Source organism: Penicillium psychrosexuale (assembly GCF_028828465.1).
Source record: "Penicillium psychrosexuale strain IBT 29551 chromosome Unknown utg000003l, whole genome shotgun sequence".
In the NCBI taxonomy this organism is placed as follows: Eukaryota; Fungi; Ascomycota; class Eurotiomycetes; order Eurotiales; family Aspergillaceae; genus Penicillium; species Penicillium psychrosexuale.
Genome location: NW_026643188.1, coordinates 262,841 through 279,314, shown reverse-complemented (window position 1 = coordinate 279,314; position 16,474 = coordinate 262,841). Strand labels below are relative to the sequence as shown.

At 48.0% G+C, this 16,474-nt stretch overlaps 7 protein-coding genes across 7 annotated transcripts; 4 read left to right on the top strand and 3 right to left on the bottom strand.

Moving 5' to 3' along the window:
* Positions 1–672: 672 nt before the first annotated feature.
* Positions 673–1,605, bottom strand: N7518_004018 (H(+)-transporting V0 sector ATPase subunit c; the record flags this gene model as incomplete). The annotated part of the gene is made up of 6 exons (XM_057184945.1): positions 673–731; positions 789–892; positions 954–1,110; positions 1,208–1,337; positions 1,465–1,477; positions 1,589–1,605. The coding sequence occupies 6 exons, from the start codon at positions 1,603–1,605 to the stop codon at positions 673–675; spliced, it is 480 nt and encodes a 159-aa protein (XP_057041715.1).
* A 291-nt stretch (positions 1,606–1,896) lies between these two features.
* On the bottom strand, positions 1,897–3,497 carry N7518_004017 (uncharacterized protein; the record flags this gene model as incomplete). The annotated part of the gene is made up of 2 exons (XM_057184944.1): positions 1,897–3,270; positions 3,324–3,497. The coding sequence occupies 2 exons, from the start codon at positions 3,495–3,497 to the stop codon at positions 1,897–1,899; spliced, it is 1,548 nt and encodes a 515-aa protein (XP_057041714.1).
* A 1,811-nt stretch (positions 3,498–5,308) lies between these two features.
* Positions 5,309–5,830, top strand: N7518_004016 (YqaE/Pmp3 family membrane protein; the record flags this gene model as incomplete). The annotated part of the gene is made up of 4 exons (XM_057184943.1): positions 5,309–5,361; positions 5,414–5,480; positions 5,540–5,698; positions 5,750–5,830. Exons 1-4 carry the CDS (start codon positions 5,345–5,347, stop codon positions 5,828–5,830), a joined length of 324 nt encoding a protein of 107 aa, XP_057041713.1. The 5' UTR covers positions 5,309–5,344.
* Positions 5,831–7,127: 1,297 nt separating this feature from the next.
* Positions 7,128–9,038, top strand: N7518_004015 (uncharacterized protein; the record flags this gene model as incomplete). The annotated part of the gene is made up of 1 exon (XM_057184942.1): positions 7,128–9,038. One exon carries the CDS (start codon positions 7,128–7,130, stop codon positions 9,036–9,038), a length of 1,911 nt encoding a protein of 636 aa, XP_057041712.1.
* Positions 9,039–9,454: 416 nt separating this feature from the next.
* Positions 9,455–11,123, top strand: N7518_004014 (uncharacterized protein; the record flags this gene model as incomplete). Its single annotated transcript, XM_057184941.1, has 3 exons — positions 9,455–10,079; positions 10,133–10,755; positions 10,830–11,123. 3 exons carry the CDS (start codon positions 9,455–9,457, stop codon positions 11,121–11,123), a joined length of 1,542 nt encoding a protein of 513 aa, XP_057041711.1.
* A 1,469-nt stretch (positions 11,124–12,592) lies between these two features.
* N7518_004013 (phosphatidyl synthase) lies at positions 12,593–13,855 on the top strand (the record flags this gene model as incomplete). Its single annotated transcript, XM_057184940.1, has 2 exons — positions 12,593–12,789; positions 12,910–13,855. The coding sequence occupies 2 exons, from the start codon at positions 12,593–12,595 to the stop codon at positions 13,853–13,855; spliced, it is 1,143 nt and encodes a 380-aa protein (XP_057041710.1).
* Positions 13,856–14,639: 784 nt separating this feature from the next.
* N7518_004012 (lipase ROG1 family protein) lies at positions 14,640–16,079 on the bottom strand (the record flags this gene model as incomplete). The annotated part of the gene is made up of 2 exons (XM_057184939.1): positions 14,640–15,948; positions 16,012–16,079. The coding sequence occupies 2 exons, from the start codon at positions 16,077–16,079 to the stop codon at positions 14,640–14,642; spliced, it is 1,377 nt and encodes a 458-aa protein (XP_057041709.1).
* Positions 16,080–16,474: the final 395 nt, after the last annotated feature.

The window sequence follows — 16,474 nt, the reverse complement described above, 5'->3', positions numbered from 1 at the left end:
GGATTGTTTTATCTCAGTAAATATGATCTCTTATAAACTCACTCACAATATTCCGACGCCTAAGAAGATCTATACGTATTTATACCCAAGGTCTATGAGTCACAACACCGTACCTAGGTAAGGGCTGAATGCACACTACTACCGAGCCCAAATCACTCGACCAAAAGAATTAAGCAACCCTGAGATAGAAGAAACACATGTCCACAGGGAGGGCAGAGGACAAGAAAGAAACAAGAAACTCCTTACAGAAGATCCTGCCAAACCACCATAATGGAAGAGAGGACGGAGACGTAAGTCCCCGATCAGCGAATTTCATATAAAGTACAAAGTCCAGCGCGGTGTCATGCAACGTAAAGCCAAAAAAAATCCAATATCTACCCACACCTGTCCACCGAGTCCAGGACGAATTCTTGAACAGATTTCCCGGTTCTACATCCACTCAATCACCGAATCTTCACTTTCAAATGGGCTGAAATCGTTAACATTTTCCGATATCATCCGATCCTGCCCCCGCACCAAGTTTATCATGTCAGCTTCCCCGACCGAAGAGGGCACATTGGTTTGCGTCGGGGAAATGTTGAGAATGCACATCCGGGAATGAACCAGGAATCGCGCGCGGACCATGAGGCGATTCGACGTTACATTCCCGGAATGCTGCGGGAGGTCTTTCGTTTAGCAGGTTGCTTTCGAGCGCGAGTTCATGAGAAGAGCAACGATCAACCCGTACAGACCTGCGAGGGATGGTTAGATGCAATTATACAGAGGTATGAGGAATAGCTACGACTTACCCAAGACTTCAGCGAAAATGAGAATCAGAATCATTCCGACATACAGTCTAGGCTGTTGAGCCGTTCCACGAACACCTGCGTCACCAACAATACCAATAGCGAAACTGTAATCCCAATTAGCAACAAACTTAGAACAATAGGCGATTCGCTGTGTAGGAAACTTACCCCGCAGCAAGACCAGCCAGACCGACAGACAGACCAGCACCGAGCTGGATGAAACCAGTGTAGAGAGGAAGCTGCTGGGTCAAGTCGTTGGCGACCAGGACCGATACGACAAGACCGTAGATACCAATGATACCCGCCATGACAATGGGGACAATGTCTGGAAACTAGTTAGCGAATTGCTGCCATATATCCTTGCGCGAGACTAAGAATATCTCATTGCCAGATCGGCAGAGCTCTTGTTGAGATCCACGTACTCTTGACGATCAGGTCGGGGCGGAGGACGGCCATGGAGCAAACTCCGACACCAGCCTTAGCAGTTCCATATGCGGCACCGAAGCAGGTGAAGACGATAGCGGAGGTGCAGCCCAGTGCGCCAAAGAAGGGCTAAAGGAAGAAAGATTAGTTATCATTCGGATGCATTGTGAGCAGATGGATGACGCGGAGGGCCGAGACACGGGCGATTGGCTTGGTTGTGCTCGGGTGTCGAGATCTAGCATTTAACAAGACTCACCGCATAGACGGGGCTGTCAATCTAAATGTTAGCAAGGCTGATCCATAAATTATGGGGGATGACGGGCTTGATAACAAGGTGTTGAGCACCCAGGGGCTGGAGGGAGGTCTAGCTGACGACTTACCAAAGTTCAGTTGCCATTTTGATCAAAGACGACTCGGCGAGGTTTCGTGGAGTAGTTAGACCTTTAAAAAGAAATAAAAACACCCGAGGTCGGCGAGCTCAGTTGGATGCGGTCGGAGAGGATGGAAAGAGTCCAGAGGCTTGGAGGTCGACGGCAAACATGCTGGCCTCTCTGGGTCACGTGTAATGTCTTGGCATATCCACCGGACAGGTAATGACTACAGCATATGTGACATGTATGACTAGATTCAGCTAGGGTAGGTTTGTTCAGTTGGTTATGTATGCATTATTGTACATGTATCATGCTGTTTATATAGTCTCGAGGACAACTCGAGATCCTGGAATATCCAGCTTCGTGCACGACTCCGACCGTATTTCTCCTTTGATGGGCTGCGAGTAGGCGATTGCCTTCTCGGACAATGCGCCAAAGGTGTGAGGCAAAGAAATAATCCCATTGTTTTCCTCATCCGTTTGGTGTGTTTCAAGTTTCATGGAGTCAGCTACCATTCCAAAGTGATAGCTGATAGGCTCTTCCTGCAAGTCATGATTGCTCGGAACTTTGATCTGCGACCCAGTTGGTTCTACTGACACAAAGAACTGAATATAATCACCTGCAGTAGCAACCTGTGAAAGTAGAGATAGATCATCTACAGTAATCCCCTTATCAATAGAAGGGAGTGTGTCCAACTGTGCGATATCAGGATCCAAAACTTGAGTCAATGCGACAAGATCGTCTCGGTTGGCAGTCCCAGAGAAGCTGACTTCGGGATCTAGCGAAAGAAGGCCCTGCTTCTTTCCCCATCCACCTCCACCGCTCATGACACGGTGCAATTTCCCACCTCGGTGAAGAGATTGGATCAAGCGATCATGGGTAGATGAGCCTGAATCAGCCACCTCCGAGTCAGATTTCTCGACAAGTGCCCATACGGATACACGCTGGTCAACGATATTATGTTCTGCGATATAACGCGGAAGCTCCTTCTCGAGCTCGGACGAAGCAGGAATTGTGTCCGTCGATGTCAGATCCATCGATTTTGCTAGTTGCCGTAAAATGTTTCCCATGCTAGTCATGACTCTTCGCCGTCCAGTCACTGGGTACAGTGGCAACTCCAAAGCAGAATCTACAGCCTGGGAAGTGGCTGTAAGCATGCAGCTTGTGAAATCGACCGAATTGTCCAAAGCATATCTGTTTGAGGTTTTATCCCAAAGCCAACGTGTACCAAAAATTGTGGTTTCCCTCCCATTGACAAATATAGTGTTCGCTAGGCGCAACCCAATCTCATGCGCAGGTCCCTTGCTGGTTTGACCAATCACTTCGGTTTGGAATGAAAACAAGAGATTGGTTTCCTCGCTGGCAGAGCTTCTGATGAGACGGGGTGGTGCAGCCTTTGCCTGGACGCCTGATTGCCCTACTATCAGAAGCGACAGCCCTTCAGACTCACTTAAATTGCGGCTTTCGGATGTAGTATTCGGGAGTGCGTCAACCACGGCTGTAACGACATAGAGAGTATCGTTCCCTGGGGAGTTGCCGTAAAGGCGACTGAGAAATTGCGACAAGAAAGGACTAGAAGAATCAAGCCAGTGGGCGAAGCTTGGGGTGACGAGGAGGAGAGGGACAGAAGCGGGCGCGGCTGATGGGCTCACAGGCCCTGAAGGAAGACTGGATAAAATATCATCTGGGGTCTTGGACTATTTAGCTTAGATTCCAAAGGTGTAGGGGGGCTGATTTTGCTCACTGTCTGTTCTGCTGTCTTTGTGAGCCATGTGTACGCAAAGGGCCGGCCACCTTTGGCCAAATTCTGTGTCGCATACCATCTATTTGCGCGACCGAGGCTTTTAGGGGCTTTGCATGATTCCAGAAGCTGCCAGCGTCCGGGATTGAAGGCTACCCTCATCGGTTTGAATCTCATTGACATTGAGATATCAAGATCAAAGCTGATCCAATCAGGAAAATGCGGAAGTCATTGCGGAGGATAGTGGGTCAGTCGCGGAGCGGAACATCTGTTTTCACCGTACTCAGTACTCAGGAGAGATCATGCACAATGTACGATACTAATCACGCAACATACTTGACATCAGCTTTAGATTGAGTTGTTCAAGGTTGTGATACAGAGCGAAGGTTGTGGGTGAACAACTCAATATAGCACGCTAGCCTCATTCAAGTAAGAGCCTCCGCCGTCCATCGATATATATTCCCTGGGTACTCTATATGTAGCAGAGTCATCTAGATATTTTCTTCATTTTACCCAAATTTTCATATTTCTAGCTATAAAAGGGACAACGGAATAACCAGAATGACATCGATAAAAGACTACCCGAAAGCACACGGTAGCCCTTATTCACCTTAGAATTACTCCGTATGCTTCCAAGCTTTAGGTAAATTGCGAATATTGAAGAGGCAGTTACGGAGTATGTACTCCGTATTCATGCGCTGTTTGGTTATAATAATGCACCAGTAGAATCGACTGTCCTTGTCGTGTGGAGCAAGAAGTGGAATCTAGACCACTAATCCACGGGGTTCAGAAGAACATGCAGATGCTGCTGTGGACACCACAAAAGCAGTGGCCCTGAACACTAAGTCCGCAGGGGGCTACGGTCCGCAGGGCGGGTCTCTTGCAGAAGTAAAGAACCACGTAGCGACTCGCGAAACACTACGGAGTAGACTCACTGCCAATGGGGACTTGACCACTGACATTGGGTAAGGAGGCTGGTACATACTAGTTAACAGCTTTGGTCGGAGTTTGTGGCTGTTGCGCCATATCTACATACAACATACATACCGCAATGGAACTCCTTGTTAGACGCAGTTGATGTTGGCTGGAAAACGATATGTAAACCCGACTTTGATCAGTTTGGTAATTTCCTCTTTAGAACTCGGTATCGCGTGACCCATGGTCCCTTCACTGCCTCAATGCTTATCTTGTTGATGTGTCACTAACAATGGTCCCCAGCCACTTTTCTATTTCGAGGATGTCATAAACGCCAACCACATAAACCAGGTGCCTTGGCAGGTGGGGGGCAAGGGCCCATCATAGGGCTGAGCTGTCTGGCCTGTCTAACCACGATCTAGGGGGACTTGGCACTACAAACCGTACAAAGTCCGGCAAGTACTTGGCAGACCTAACCAAGTAAAGATTCACGCCAAAATTAGAAATGACGGTGTTTGTAGAGATCGTCACCATTATGAAACTTAAACTGCAGCATGGGCGCATATGTTGGATGTACTCCGTACATGCAGGTAACAAGGAACCCCGTACTGTACAACATATGTTGTATACAGTCAAATCTTAGAACACAGACGATCGACAAATTCGAAATTGAAGTGCAGGTGAATCCCCAGTGCCAAGTTTCTTTTAGGCAGCGAGCAAAAGAATGAACGGGATAGGTGAAGAACATTAGGGGGAATGAGATTGACAGTCGCCAGCACAGATGATCAGTATCTTGGCAACCCTGGACAATGTAATAATTGTACTCCGTAGGTCGCACAGAGTACGAAGTAGTGATAAACAAGTTAAAATTAAAATGTCAAGAAAAGTCAAAAGACAAATCAGGGCATAGCCTAAGCCACATTTGCAGTCTGTTTTTCCTTGGTTTTGGTGGTTTTTTCCTTCTTCTACGAGCCACACTAAGGTGGCGGCCCATGATGTAATTGACCCAAGCTCTCAGCCTTGTCCTCCCCTTTTAAGACTTCCCTCCCTCCACTTCCCTTCCCATTTCTCCCGTTAACATTTCAAAACCTCCATCAAATCTGCCCAAAATGCCTTTCACCGCTTCGTAAGTTGTCCATTCTCTATGTTATGGGCTATGGCTTCTACTCAAGTCCTAGCCTTCACCCTGTCGCCCTGTCACCCTGTCGCCCTGTCACTCCTGTTACCCTCACTCCCTCACTCCCAGTTCTCCCAGGTCGCGCTGTCCAGGTCGCACTGTCGCCTGTGAGTAACACTACGCTCAGTATACTAATATTGCCAATAGTGACATTTGCAAGATCATCTTTGCCATTATCCTGCCTCCTCTGGGTGTCTTCCTGGAGCGCGGATGTGGTGCTGATTTCCTGATCAACATCCTATTGACCATTCTGGGATGGATCCCCGGTGTCATCCACGCCATGTATGTGTTTATTTGAGTCGCCAGCATCTTGTAACAGCCGCTGACCATATTACAGCTACATTATCTTCAAATACTAGAGATACCCACCTCCCACACAACCTCGCAACCAACGCTCTCCAAGATTAATCTCCCTTGAAAACGCGAATGCACTGCGATCAATTTCACATAAGCCCTTGCTTTTGCCTTGCGCTTTGAGAGTAAGGGTCGGTGCGATTCGATATGCGATTCGATATTCTGGGCGTCGGTGTCAGCGTGATTCCGTGGAGGTCCGGTTGAGACTAGCCTAATGCAGCCTCCACCACTTGGCATCGGGTCCGACGCGAGTCCGACATGATGTTCATAATTCCCTAATATTTTGTGTGGTCGCATGGTTATGCTTTTATTTTGCTTCTTTTCTTTTGTCTTGCTCCATACTGCGGGTTCTTTTTTGCTTTTTCGTTATGAATGATACCAGCTCATACGGTCTGACTTTGTGTTATTTCGTATCAATGCCCGTTGGCTAGTTTTCATTATTCATGGGAATGGGCTTTTACTATAAACCTCCTGAGTTCCCTGTGTGTAGGGAGCGCCTGTAGATTGGGCGGTTAAGTACGGACATACAATATACGGAGTAATTCATCGTAACTGGCAAAAAGGCAGACCAAAATATGATCTTAACATAATGAGCCTTGTGAAACTCAGCCACGTGTAACCCGACAGGAAAAAGGGCTCGGGTCACCGCGAGCTTCCGAATCTGTTCCAGAAACCCTCAGATAAACCATTGTCCGGCGGGGGCCTGCAACTAAAGCGAAACTAACCACAACGCTGTAACGCTGTACTCTGACCCTGTACAGCGTTTACAGTGTTGAATTGCCCAAAACAACAATCCAGTTACTCGTCTACCAAGTTTGAGAAATCTGAAACCGAGTCCGGCGCCATCCACCCCTCGTTCTGCAGTCTAAGCGCTTTCGATGGCCCGGCGCGTATCGGAGACGCCTACTAGGCCCACCATCCTGATAGGGCGCTATACCATTACAACGATTCGTCTCCTGAAGTGGGGGATGTGGGTGGGCGGGTCTTACCATCTCGAATCTTATGGGGTTTCACTCTAGCGCCTATACATACACAGCCTCAAGCACTGTGTTTCAGAATGATGTCGAAATGCAGATACTTGGACGCAACAGTCGATGGGCGTCATGGAAAGTTTTGCCTCGCGCCTCTGATGATGTCGCGCTCTGACTTGGTGTTTAACTAGATTGGAGTCCCTCTTTCTGGAATTTCACTACCTTCACATATGCTACTCAATTCGCAGACACATCTACCAACTATGGAAACCGCATGTACAAGCTTTCACGGGTAATCGTTCCCATGTAGGAATATCCAAGGTCAGTTGATGGGAGAAATGTACATGACAGATCGTCGCTCATGATAAACATGTATAGGGCTACCACAGCATGCTCCTCCTTCCTATCCACAGGATACTCATCGCGATCCTCCTCTTATCCACACTCTGCTCTGCCGCCGAAAATGCCTCCAGCGATGCAGCAAACTCAGCTCTATATGACATGGTCCCGGACTGTGCGAAGGATTGCGTCGATAGCTTCATCATGTCCGAATACACCTTCATTGAATGCACGTCACCGTCCAATATCAAGTGCCTGTGTCGTACCAAGACAACCAGCAGCTTGACATTGGGGGAAGCGGCTTTGAGCTGTGTTCTGTCTGTATGCTCACAGACAGTCATCGCAAAGTCAAAGGCTTATCACATATGCGACTCGGTATCTGAAGCTCTTCCGAAAACACACCAGACGATTACCGCGACGGTATTTTCTGACACGAGTACGACGAAGACGAGTGATGCAAAAACTAGTAGAGAGACAACACCAACTATTTCTACTTCGACAACTGAACACACCTCTGAGGCCTCTATGGGCACATCTATAGCAACATCAACATCGACACCGACGTCAACTACTAGTCAAACGTCTGAAATCACATTCTATGCTGCTTCTTCATCTTCAGGGTCTCAAGTTGAACCAACATCCTCTACCGGACAAATTTCCAGTGACTCTTCTGAAGATACGAATAAGAAAGGTGATCATGGTATCACTCCAGCGGCGATCATTGGAATGTCAGTAGCATCAGGCGTGGCGGGGTTTTTCATCATCGGTGTTGCTGTATTTTTCTGCTGCAAGAGATGGCGACGAAAACAGCGGGAACAGACAGCACCACACATTTTCGAGATCGGAGGCGCCATGTCTGAGCCTCCAGACTTTTCAAAACCCATGCCACGGCTCCCAACGAACGGCTTGGGTTTAGAGTCTTCATACAGCCCAACGAGTGACCGCGAGACAATGGCACAGCGGCCACGTACTTTCCATTCAATGGCAAGCGTTCAACCACCACGATACTCACCGCAATATGCCAAGGTACACCACTTGGGCCAGAGCAAAGAGCCCACAGACCAAGAACGAATAGGGTTTGCCATCAGCTCTGACTCGGACTGGGAAACTTCGCCTCGGACACAATCGTCACAGCACAGCATAGCACGACTACTCCCAGATCCTATAGCTGGACTATACCCGAAGCCGCTGAAGTGGAGTCATCGGCCACCTAGTGGGGAGACTCTATTTGAAGAGGACGAAAGTCAACAAGCAGCGGCGGCAGCGACAGCAGAAATGACGCAAAACAACCCCCCTAGGCCAGGTATCCAGCCAAAACTCGCAGGACTGCCAGCCAATCCGCGTGCATTCAAAGAGGGATTCTCAGCAGACAATTTCAAACGAAGATCCGGGTCCCCGAGTGCTTTAGCAATCCCTTCCAACGCCAACCCAGCTTACAAAACCTCGTCAGCAGACAGTAGCGCTACACCCTATCAAGCTTCACAAACCTCATACTCTTGCTCAAACCCAAACATCCTCCCTGCCACTCCCGTCAACACCACGCAAGCTCAACCCCAGAATCGCAGCTTGTCACCAGGACGACAGCCGCCTCAATCCTGCCCCACCCTATCATCATCAACCCTCCCTCCAGGCTCAGAGATAGTATCCAGGCCGCGGATCGTACGTGGAAACGATATCAAACGCGTCCAGATCCGCAACAGTCCACGACCACCCAGCGAAGTCGTCGCGCCATACTGCCCAGATGACTTATGGCTGGAGCGTGGACGCGCCCTCGCGCCGCCGAAGTCCCGAGAACCGTCTGGGGAACTGCCGTATCCTTCAGATATGCATCCTGGAGCTGTGCATTATCCTGATAGTCCGAAGAGGAAGGCCGGCGCTGTGTCGAAACGGGTTTCTCCGAACAGTCGGAATTTGACGCCGTCGAGGAGGGGCGATGATTTGATTCTTCGCGTTGATGAATAGATTTATTTTCTTTGATGGGGCTATGTCACCCGGAATTTATGCCATCATGAGAGTTTGCATTTGATGTATATTACTATGTTCTTTCATAAGGGGGGAGAGCTTTGAATTTTTGAATTTCGTTTGTATCGCATAAGAATAGCATTGAAGATCGGCTTGGCTTCCTCGTATTAATAGCTTCCTTCCTATATTTCTTCAATCTTGTATATCTTCAGATCTGTTCTTTAAGAAAAGAGGACAGGAAACGCGAAAACGCGTCAAGCGCACAGGTCAGAAGAATTGGCGGGGCTTAGATAAGAAGCTGGGTCCCGCCAAAAAAGAGTAGAAAACCTATCACCCGTCGACTCCACATCTTTCTCATCATCTTCCGAGGTGTGTACGGAATTCAATATATCATTAGTCCTATTGATTCATCCTCAATGGCCACTCCAACGGAACGAACGTTCGCCCAGAGATCCAGATTACTACCCGTCTTTCCTCTGGAGCTGTGGGATATCATCATTGAATACCTACAAGATGAAGAATCCGCCCAACATCTGAGCCGACTTGCTCAAACATGCCCCGCGCTTTATTCCAGAATTGACCCTCAGCTCTACAAATGCGTACGCCTGTTCAATTCTGAAAGTGGTGCTCGTCTTGCTCTCACGATAGAGAAGCGTCCAGAGTTAGCAACACTCATTCGTCAGATTCGACACAAGCAGGATGCTGGGTCAGAAGTCTGGTCCTACCGTCATCTCAAGTTCTACAAGATGGCTGTGACTTTGCCGAATCTAGAGAACTTGAGTTTGAGAAGAAATCCCAGGCCCTTTGATTCTACTCGGTGGGCCAGTACCCATGCCAGAGATGACGCCCTGTTACAATGGGTGAAAAAGATAGCCTCTGGATCAGGAAGCGTGAAAGAGTATCGAGAGTTGGGGTATGGGCCTTCAGAAGAATCTTCGTTCAGTCCTCCAGATCACGAGATTACTTACGAGCGAGCGACTGAAACCTTGTTCTGGCACGCTTCTCTTCAAACCCCACCGGGGCTGCCCGCTTTGCGTATTTGTGAGTCTTGTAATTGCCTATCTCTACTGAATTAAAAAATCTAATGTTACCAGGTCACATCGGAAGCGACTATGATCATAATGAGCACAATCCTAAGATGAACGGCAGATGTTTACCGATTTTCAATGAAGCACTTTTCTGTCATCCAGGTTTACGAAAGCTCTGTATCACTGGCGCTACTTTCCAATTGTCCCAAGCCGACCTTGCACCTCCAGCATCATCTACATCGCCCCTAGAGGAACTGACTCTTCTGAACTGCGTTATAAACCCGTTTGACCTCCAAACAGCACTGGAATACCTAACAGCCTTGAAGCGATTCACTTTCAGAGGACCTAGATCACATGAATTGATAGACCCTGACGGAGAACCGTATTGTTACATTCAATCGGCCCTCATACACGACAGTTCCCTGGAATACATAGATTACGATCTTTACTGGGGAGGTGATGAGGAGACAGACTTCGGTGAACTAGTCCATCTCAAGCATCTCACAACAACCCTCGCCACACTTGCAGGGAGGGAATGCATAGAACTGGATCCATTAGATGATATTCTACCGCCAAACCTCGAAAGTCTTACGATAAGATACGATGAAGTGAAGGCCTGGCTCCCGTCAGTTATTTACGAGATGGTGAAAGACGGAAAACTTCCAAAGCTGCGTCGCTTTACCTGCGAGGTACCGGAAATCATAGAGCACCTTCCATCAATCAATGAATCCAAATTCAACCCCCCGTCACCGAGATATGTCAGGAGGGCAACACCTGGAAAAGCAAGTTCGCGGAGCTAAACGTGGAGATGTCAATGGTCTCCGTTCCTTATCCTCTTGATATGCCCAAATACGACGTGTGTTCATGCGAATGTCTGCCCTTCTACCATCGCATGTTCTACCATCCGAGCAAACCACTGGCACTTCCCTGGGAGGAGAACGAATATGGAGAGGAAGACGTATTCTTTGACGACTGGGCCGATATTGACCATGAAATGGACCTTGACGCTATTATGGATGACCTTGCGGAGGAGTCTGGATCTGACATCTCGGCTTGAGGACTTTACATAATATAACTACCGGTCCGATGCATCTCATGATTCGAATGTGATATGCCTCACGGAAATATCCATATTAAATTCCAGCGTAACATTCTTCTATACAATGTAACATAAAAGTAAAGCAACTCAGTGGACAAGCCGGTAGACTTCTTCCCAGATTCCGTCGATCGTGATCTTCTTGTGTCAGCAGATACATCTTGATATTTCTCACACCTGGGCAACAAAGCATTTGTCAGGAAACATAGATTTTCAACTTGGCTTATAAAGGTCTTCTAACCTAGGTCCGGACTCATCTTAACCCAATCATTATTAGCTCAGATATGTATGTATTGATGCACTGACTCAGTCTGGCAGGTATCCCGCATATCACGAGTTCATTAGACCGAGTTTAGGGTATCAAAGTGTTCATTGCGCTGAGCATTCAAAATAGTAGGACTCGGGCTGCTCTTGGCGCCAACTCATTCCTATATTTGATGTGCGTTCAGACGGACATTTCATCTTTATCCAAACTGTGACCTTCGGCTATGGCTTGCATTCCTTAGCCCAAATGCTAAATGTCGGTCCGAGGTAGTATCGGCCAGCATGTGGCGGCGCCAACGTGCCCAGTCTAGGCCCTATTCTTCTTCTCACACCACTCAGACCTTCATACGGTATAAGTCATAGATCCATCCATGGGTGTTAATTTGCTGGTTTTTATTTCCGTTCCTGAGACCCAGTTTCATGACGTCATGGCCTGATATGTCCTGTGGGTGCAGCCGCGGGACCCTCGTGTCAAATTCAAAATACGCGATACATCCGAAGAATGCAAGAGGCGCTTCCTAAGGATATTCAGCATCGACCAGGTGTAAAGCAAGCAAAAAGGCTTGAAGCGGGCTGATCTTGTCAAATCCTACCCTCATGATTGGTTCTGATTTACGAAACCTGTCAATGCTCGACTAAATCCGAAGTTGCGCTTCTTTTCTTACCAAATCAGCGTCATCGACCCGAGTCGTAGCCTGCCGTTTTGGATCGATAGTCCCTTTTTTTCCGGATTTGTTTTAGCCCAGAAAAACCTGCAGAACAAGGTCTGAACCTGAACGCCCCATTTTTTTGGGGTAAAAGGGTCGATGATGTAAAACGTCTTCCTTTAGGCCTTGTGCTATATTAATGACCCTCGGTCCCTCCCCCCGCTACTCTATATAGTAACATACAACTCTATCTGCTTGTATCCTGCAACCTGCACCTCAAGCGCATACCCAGCGCACATATCGGAATAGCTGGCACCCATTTGGAAGAGATTTGACGCGAAGTAATTATACGCTTCATCACAAGGCAGCGCCAGCGTCATTGTACCCGCCGCCCCACACCCTTCATCTTTCATGGCCACAGATAGATCAGGAGCTCAAAGGGTGACCGATCTCCATGGGCCTAACGTCGTCTTTAAGCATTCGATGATTTTCACTCCTGACAATATCTTCAACTCAAATATGGCCAAGCACGATCAAGTACCGTCTGAGGAATCTCCAATCAACACCCCTATGACGAACCCTCCTAAGGTTACTAGCGATGATTTCGCCCTAGCCTTCGACATCGATGGCGTTCTGATCAAGGGCGGCGAGCCTATTCCCGAAGCCGTTGATGCTATGAAGTATATCAACGGCGAAAACCCCTACGGAGTCAAAGTGTAAGTATTTGCCCTGGTGTTATTTCCATAGTTCCTCGCCCAGGACAGGGTGAGGGGAAACAATTGCGAACAGAAAAGAAAAGAAGGAAAAGGAATTTGAATCTAACGGCAACATTATAGTCCTTATATTTTCTTGACCAACGGCGGCGGAAAGACAGAGAAAGAGCGATGCCTGGACCTCAGCAAACAACTCGACCTGGAAGTCGACCCTGGCCAGTTTATCTGTGGCCACACACCCATGCGCGAAATGGCAGAGCGATACAACACCGTCCTGGTGGTTGGTGGCGAGGGTGAAAAATGCCGGGTCGTGGCTGAAGGATACGGATTCAAGGATGTCATCACACCCGGAGATATCATTAAGACGAGACACGATACTACGCCATTCCGAACGCTGACGGATGAGGAGCACCAAAATTCCCGACTGCTCGATTTAGACAAGGTCCGCATCGAAGCGATCTTCGTCTTTGCAGATAGTCGCGACTGGGCCGGTGACCAGCAAATCATTTTGGACTGCCTCATGAGCAAAGACGGCTGGTTGAATAAACGGTCGGAGATCTTCACTGAAGGTCCACCTGTCTTCTTCTCGCACACCGATGTGGTTTGGTCAACATCGCATGAACATTCACGTCTTGGAATGGGAGCGCTGCGCGCTTCCCTCGAGGCTGTTTACACGGCTATCACAGGCAAAGACCTCAACACTACTGCTTTCGGTAAGCCGCAGCTCGGAACCTATGGATTTGCCACCCGGCTTTTGCAAAAGTGGCGAAAGGACTCGTGTGGCATCGACAGGTCTCCGTCTACCGTGTACTTTATTGGCGATACTCCGGAGTCCGACATCCGTGGAACAAATGAATTTAACGAGACTACGGAAAATGACTGGTTCTCCATTCTGGTTAAGACTGGAGTCTACCAGGATGGTGCTGTCCCACGCTATCCACCCAGAAAGATATGCGATAATGTTTTTGATGCCGTCAAGTTTGCTATCGAGCGCGAGCATCGAAAGACTTCCAAAGGAATAACTGTTTCCGAGCTCGACTATGACATCAGCGAAGCAGTTCCCAAATAAGTCGGTATGATGTGATCTTCTTTCACTCATGACTGCGTTTCCTCGACAACCGGTTTCGTGTTCTCAATCTAGACCATTCCTCCGTTTTGTTCCCGACCTGTTCTGATATGATTCCTTGTTCCTTGTTCACTTGAACTTCTGCATTGTGTCGCAATTCATCGCATGGTTCTTTTTGCAGATAAATTACAATATAGGTTAGATGTTTTCCCTACATAGTATTATCGGAAGCCTTAAATGGATTCCAGAATGATCAATGATAAAGAAACGTTCCAAATGAATGATCTGAAAACTAAACAGACAAAACATAATTGCTCTCACTGAAAAGTAAGTACATATATCCAGGAGAGTAGCACTAGGTAACCACCTATAATGGTACTAACTTTCCGCTTTAACCCGATATACCATCACTAATATGCCAACCTAGGTCCCCGGAATAGGGACAGTGTACCTTGCTGATGCCGCACTACGGATATTGACCACGGGATGGCGCTGAAGAGGGTAGTACCAAGATTGCGAGTATAGCTGGGCTCGATCACAATCCCTGTGGTGGTACTCATATTGCGAGGACGAGCTTGCTTGGGTTGTTGTTATCCGTAAAATCAGTCGGCAAAAGGGAATTGGCCGGGTGTCTTATGTCTCTCCGGGGATTGAGCATAATTTTGAATCTTGCTAGGATGATTATATAGTTATATAAAGTAATATTCGATAATCAATTGATGAAATGTTGAGACTATAAATACATGTATGCTCTAACGCTCGAGGGCGGCTTTATGTCTAATTAAAATTACAACGCGAACTCATTGTCTAGCCAATGCTTCATCACAATCTTACCCTCTCGGAACCCATCCTTCTCAACCCGGACGATGATAGCTGCGTGGCTGTGGTGGTGCTTCTGTATGTGGACGGGATATTTCCGAATTCCCACGGCGTTGAGGGAATCAATGATGCCAAATTGTTCGGGAGTCAATGCAAGCTGAGGATAATGCACCGAAACCTCCGTCGTTGATGAACGTCTAGCCGACGCAGACTCAGTGTCATCGCTTTGCGCGGACTTCGAGACAGACGATCTAACGGGCTTCTCAGGCGCCGCATCAGACACCTCAGTATCGCTGTTGGACAGGTAAGCGGGTTCTTGTATAGCATTGACGTTATCAAAGGCCTGCTCCACGACATGCTGAACATCTTGGACCAAAACCGGTACTCTGTATCTTCCAAAGCGCTCGCCGTTTTCGCCAATTTCATGCATACGAATTCGCTTTGAACTGCGAAACGTCTGGATCCCGGCATTTACCAGGAAGAGTGTACAAGCCAGAGGCGAGAGAACAATGATCAAGAGTGACAGAGGTACCCAAAGAGTCAACGATTTTATCTTCTTCCAGAATCGCGCTGCTGCGGTTCCGGGGTTTCTTTCCACCGGTGGAAGCACATGCATGTCAGGATCGATAATGACATCTTCATAACCCTTGACGTAGTTGATATTCACGTCTTCCAGATCCCGGAATGGGTCCACTTTAGAGAGACCAGATGTATAGAAGAGAACTGAGCGATCATTGACGATATTCGCATAGACACTGCGGTGCCGGAACTTCTTCAATCCAGTTATGAAGATGCTCTCGGGATCAGCCAAAACAGAGAGAAGCGGCCGCCCGGTACCCCGGAAGGAATCGATCAGCCACATTTGGCGGCCAGATGCCGAGATCGTCCTCGGCCCTAAAACATTGAAAATCTGATCCTTGTATCCTTTCAGTGGAGCTCTCACTCCAACGTGTGGTGTGGCAAAGGTCGTGAAATTCATAGGTTCCAGCTTATCCAGCCAACCCCGTGCATTGAGCAGACCGATCGCATAGCGCGCGAGCAGACCACCAAGCGAGTATCCAACCACACTGATTTTCGTGATCTTTTGTCCCTTCTTGGCTAGAGATTCAAGAGTCTCCTCGACCTCGTGCACTATTCGTTCTCCGCCCAACTCGATTCCGTCGTAGGTATAGTTGCCGCTATTTGTTTTTGGGCAGAGGATGTAGAGGTTTTCGCCGCCATATCTGTCTCTTAGAGCGGATGCGATATAATCAAGGTGCGAAGGGTTTCCCCAAAGTCTATTGGGGAGTTTTGCGTTAGCAGCTCGTCAGTACGTCATTGAGAAGGAGAATACAGCGTACCCGTGAACTAAGACACAGAGATGGTCGGCTTTGGAAGTACCTGCCATTGTTTCATTCCTTGATTCCATCTTTGAGAATGGAACTGATTCCAGGGGCAAAAGGAAGAAAAGGAGCCTGGTATTCAACAACCGGATGTCTATTCACCCGAAGGCCGCATCTGTGTCAGCCTGGAGCTATCGGCGATAAGGGACTTCCATGGCCGGCGAAGTGCTCAAGTACAACATAGATCTGTGTGCTCATTGTTGCAGGGGTTTTTGGCTCAATCGAAATGAGAATTATTTTCTCTAGCATCGAGACAAACCTTGAGTCAACAGGAAATAAAGATGGACTGGATGCCACTCGTTTCTGCCTGAAATACCAGGCATTAGGTGAGTGTTTGTCTTCTTTGCATCCTTGACTTACCACTTCGCTGAACAGCTCCAACGTTGTCCTCAAGTGATATCAATCTGACCACTCAATACCT